Source organism: Chlorella variabilis (genome assembly GCF_000147415.1).
Source record: "Chlorella variabilis unplaced genomic scaffold CHLNCscaffold_13, whole genome shotgun sequence".
Taxonomy (NCBI): domain Eukaryota; kingdom Viridiplantae; phylum Chlorophyta; class Trebouxiophyceae; order Chlorellales; family Chlorellaceae; genus Chlorella; species Chlorella variabilis.
The window spans coordinates 891,839-896,497 of record NW_005435075.1 but is presented as its reverse complement, the minus strand read 5'-3'; the positions used below and the strand labels follow the sequence as shown (position 1 = coordinate 896,497).

General features: G+C 71.7%; 2 protein-coding genes across 2 annotated transcripts in view; both read left to right on the top strand.

Annotated features, from left to right (window-relative positions):
* The window catches only part of CHLNCDRAFT_24479 (hypothetical protein), a gene marked incomplete at both ends in the record, with an annotated part of 3,749 nt that extends 1,024 nt beyond the window's left edge, over positions 1–2,725 (top strand). Inside the window, 6 exons of the mRNA XM_005846731.1 lie at positions 337–491; positions 778–879; positions 1,179–1,307; positions 1,587–1,740; positions 2,051–2,109; positions 2,522–2,725. Of these exons, the coding sequence (XP_005846793.1) occupies positions 337–491; positions 778–879; positions 1,179–1,307; positions 1,587–1,740; positions 2,051–2,109; positions 2,522–2,725 (803 nt within the window). The remainder of the gene's footprint in view (positions 1–336; positions 492–777; positions 880–1,178; positions 1,308–1,586; positions 1,741–2,050; positions 2,110–2,521) is intronic.
* A 1,010-nt stretch (positions 2,726–3,735) lies between these two features.
* The window catches only part of CHLNCDRAFT_135321 (hypothetical protein), a gene marked incomplete at both ends in the record, with an annotated part of 7,051 nt that continues 6,127 nt past the window's right edge, over positions 3,736–4,659 (top strand). The window contains 3 exons of the mRNA XM_005846730.1: positions 3,736–3,786; positions 3,918–4,001; positions 4,250–4,496. Of these exons, the coding sequence (XP_005846792.1) occupies positions 3,736–3,786; positions 3,918–4,001; positions 4,250–4,496 (382 nt within the window). The remainder of the gene's footprint in view (positions 3,787–3,917; positions 4,002–4,249; positions 4,497–4,659) is intronic.

Genomic DNA, 4,659 nt, shown 5'->3' with positions numbered 1-4,659 from the left:
TGCACAACCTGCTGGACCAGGGGGCACTGGACGAGGCGGCGGCGGCGGTATACGGCAGCGGCGGCAGCACGCCGGGGGCCTCGCCGCCGATGCCCCCGGCGGCGCCCTCCTCGCCGCCGCCGCCCGCGCCGCTGCAGCACGGCGGCGGCAGCGGCGCCGGGCGGCGCAGCTCCCTGGACGAGAAGGAGAGGCGGGGCGGCAAGGCGTCGCAGTGGGATCGCAAGCAGGAGGTGGGCGGGCGGTGGGCGGTGGGGAGCAGCCGGTCCCGGAGCGGGCACCCGGCCGCCTGCCCCGCCCTGCCAACGCTCCGCGCCAGCCGCTCCTGCATGTCCCCAGTCCCGACCCCTCCTGCCAACGTCCCCTGCATCCCTTCCCCATCCCGTCCTTGCCCTGCCCTCCCTTGCACACCCTCGCCCACCCCGCAGGTGATAGACGGGGTGAACGACTTGATCCAGGAGCTCAAGGATGTCGAGGAGAACATCGGGGCGCAGGTGCAGCCGCCACCCTGCGTGTGCGCCTACATGCGCCTGATGTGCGTTGGTGCTTGGTGGCGGCGGCACGTAAACGCCTCTGTGCACAGGGGCTGATGCGGCGGCGGCGCGAGGGAGGGAGGGAGGGAAGGAGGGAGGCCACCAGGCCGCCCCTGCCCTCGCCCTGCCCTTTGCCTGGCCGAGCGCCTGCCCTGCCCCGCCCCCTTCCCTGCGCCATGCTCTGCCCTGCTCCGGCCCGCGCTGCCGCCTGCCCTGTACTTACTGCCCCCCTGCCACCTGCCCGCAGGCTGTGGAGCACATCCACGCCAACGAGGTCATCCTGGTGCTGGGATACTCCCGTACCGTGCTGCACTTCCTGCGCAGGGCCGCCGAAAAGCGCAGCTTTGAGGTGCGGGGGGCTGGGGCTGGCGCCGGGGCTGGGGCAGGGCTGGGGCAGGGCTGGGGCAGGGCTGGGGCTGTGGTGAGGCCTGTGCTGGGGGTGGGCTGGGGCCGGGCGGCGCTGGGGCTGCCTGGTTGCGTTGCTAGCATGCCGCCCGGTGCGTGCCTCTCACGAGGCGGGGGCAGGGCGCACCTCGCCCCGCCGCCTGCGCAGCCGTGCCGGTCTGCCCAGGTGCGTGGGGGCCCCTCTGCCTGCCCTTACCCTTGCCCCGTCGACCACCTGCCCTCCCCTCCCCTCCCCTCCCGTAGGTGGTGGTGGCGGAGGCGTCCCCCACCTACCAGGGCCAGGCCATGGCCGGCGAGCTGGCGGCCCTTGGCATCCACGCCACGCTCATCGCAGACTCGGCCGTCTTTGCCATGATGGCGCGGGTGAACAAGGTGGGGCGCGGCGGCGGGGCGGGTGCAGGAGGAAGGGCAGCAGGCCGCGGTGGGACGGAGGGCAGGAGGGCGGGCAGCAGGGGCAGGAGGGTGGGCAGCAGGCTGTGTGGCGGCAGAGGCAGGAGGTGGTGGTGGCAGCGGCGTGGGTGGCGCCAACCTGTACTGTGCTGTACTGTGCTGTACTGTACTGCTCACGCTTCTGCGCCTGGCCTGCTCCTCGCTCTCCTCTCACTCACCCACCCGCCTCAACACACACACACGCTCTGGCGCCCCCGGCAGGTCCTGGCCACGGCACAGGCGCTGCTGGCCAACGGCGGAACAATGGCGCCTGCAGGGGCGCACATCGCGGCCATGGCCGCCCGCCGCCACTCGGTGCCCTTTGTGGTGCTGTGCGGCATCTACAAGCTCTCCACCCTGTTCCCGCACAACCCGGGTGGGTGGGTGGGGGCGTGGTGTGGGGGGCTGAGGTGGCTGAGGTGGCTGGGGTGGCTGGGGGCGGGGCGTGGGCTGGGGCTTGGCAGGCAGCGCATGAGTACACCCTTCCTGTCCTCTCCCTGCTCCCATGCGCTTCCCCCTCCCCTGCCGCCCCCGCTCCGGCACCTCCCGCCTGCACCGCCACCGCCGCCGCCGCCACCGCAACCACCACCACCACAACCGCCGCCACAGCCTCCACACATCCACACACATCCACAGACTTATGCGGGTTTTCCCACCCTGCCTGACTGCCCCTCCCTCCCCCGCAGCCGTCAACTTCAACGACTTCCGAGACCCAGCAGACATCCTGCCCCTCACGCACGAGGCGGTACGCCTGCCGCGCAAGGCGCGCGCAGACGCGCTGCTGCGGCTGGTGAGTGAGAGGGCGGGCGGGGCGGGGTGGAGGCGCGGCAGGCGGGGAGGCGGCGCAGCAGGCCGGCGCGGTGCAGGGCCCCGGCTCGGCTTGACTCACAGAGCGGATTCGGAGTCGGCGGGGCTCAAGCACACGTTGCGGCGCCGCACGTCGCCGCCGCCGGGCCTGACGTGGCTTACCGCTGGTCCCGCGCTGCCGCAGAAGGAGGAGGGGGATGAGTGGAAGAGCGGGCTGCCGCCAGGGCTGCCCGACCTGACGGTGCGCTGCACGGGCACGGCAGCGCGTCTCGCCCTGCTGGGCACGCCGAGCAGGGACCGCGCTCGCCGCCAGCGTGCCGCCCTCACGCCGCTCCCTCTGTGCACTGGAGCCCTCCTGCCACCACCCTGCTCTGCCCATGCCTTCCTTGCAGGTGGTGAACCCCAGCTACGACTACGTGCCGCCTGAGCTCATCTCCCTCTTTGTCACCGGTGGGTGCGGGCCTCCTCGGGGAGCGCGGGCCTCCTCGGGGAACGCTGATGAGCTGCCGTGCCGAGCTGGCCGCGAGCGCCAGGGTGCGCCTGCTTCAGCCTAGCTTCCTTCTTGTCGCGCGCCTGCAGACCAGGGCCACGGCTTCATGCCCTCCTACGTGTACCGCCAGCTGACGGGTGGGCGGGGCAGGCAGTACATGCGTGCTGCACATGGTGCATGTAGTGCTCGCTGGCATGCCAGGCCGTGGGGCTTGGGCGCAGGGCGTGGCGCTCATGCACGGGCCCAGCCCCGCTGCCGCCAGCGGTCTGACTTCTGCTCCTCATGTGCCTCTCCCCTGTGCAGAGTTCTACCACCGCCAGGATTTCATTTTGGACAAGAAGGCGCTGGACCAGCTGATCGGCTGATGTGGCGGCAGGGTGGCCGCTGCCACCCGCGAGCACGGCGGCCGATGAGGTGGCCACCGAGGTCGCTGCGAGCTGCTACTCCTCATGCAGGCTGCCTATCGCAGCAATGTGGTTGTAAACGACTGTGCAGGCTGGCAGGCTCCAGAGGCCCCATCGCGGTGGCGCCTGCCATGTCACCCGTCGGCACATCACCAGCAGCATGAGAGGGTCAACGCTCACAGACCTGCTGCACTGCGTTTTTGCGGTGGGCGCCCCACCGCGAGAGGGCCCAAACCCCACCCTGCCAGCAGTCCCGTAACCAGCACCTGGCCTGTTGTGTGCCCTCCTGCAACATGATGAGCGCTTCAGGAGGCGGAGGGAGGTCCTTGTCCTCTTCCGCTTCCCTAGACCATGCTCTCGCTGAGGCGCTGTCCGGGGGTGTGCTGCCCTGGCGGCAGCCCCTATGGCTTACACTGGCTCAAGCGGGCGGCTCGAGCAGGCGCGGCGACAGGACCTGGCTGCTCGGTAAACTCACATGCCGCCGCATGGCTGCGCGCAGCCTGCTCGCCCGTGCTTTGTGGAACGTTCCAAGCGCTGTGCAACGGGTTTGAGGCTCATCCGGCGGCAGTCCGACCGGCTTGCCCTGGACGACCGCCGCCGCCACCTCTCTACCACCTGACCGCTCAGCGCCCTCCCCCCGCTGCCTCCTCCCACGCTGCCTGCAGGAGCCATGATCGTGCTCCTCCTCGTGGCAACCCTGCCCCTCAGCTTCTTGTGCATGGTGAGGCCAAACCCTCGGCTCCGCCCCTCGCTTCTGCCACCCCTTTGGCTTGTTATCGCCGCGCCGGCAGGGTCCTGCGAGCCGCACCACCCTGCTGCCCAGTTTGCCTGCCCGCCTGCCCGCGCCTGCAGTCCATCCTGACGATGGCGGCGGTGGCCACCTGCCTGCGCGCATTCGCGCTGCACCAGTACACCCAGCGGCTGTCTGAGCTGGCGGTGAGCGCTTACATTGCGCTGTGCTTGGCACGCATGCCGCCGCGGGCGCTGCCGCTGCCGCACGCGTGGTGGCCGTCGCTTGCCGTTCTCGGGCTGCTAGCTGGCAGTGCAGGGAACGGCTGTGACAGCAGCAGTGCGCCTTTGCCTCTGTCCCTCCTGTCCCTCCTCTCGCTCTGCGCCTCAGCTACACCAGCTGGACACGCACGCCTCGAACCCTCCAGCCCGCACGCCTGTCCCCGCCGCCGCAGGTGCACGAGCAGGGCGAGGGCGGGCAGGGGGAGGGCGGCGACGGCGGCGGCTCCGCCAGCGGCGGCGCCGCGGCGCTGAGCTCAGCTGCGCAGCGCCGGCCGCGCCGCCCCTCGACGCTGCTCACCGCCGTGGCGGCGGCGGGGCGCCCCTTCAGCCTCCTCCACCTGCGCCTGTCCCTGGTGGAGCGAGATTTCACCGAACCTGGCGACTACGAGCTTCTGCTGCGCCTGGATGAGCTGGAGGCGGGTGAGAGAGGGAGAGGGGGGGGTGGAGACGCCCGCGCAGGGGCGCCGCGGCCGCCGCGATGGCGGTGAGCAGCGTCGAGGGGCGGCGCGGACGGCGCTGCGCAGCTGAGCTCAGCGCCGCGGCGCAGCCGCTGGCGGAGCCGCCGCTGTCGCTGCCCTCAATT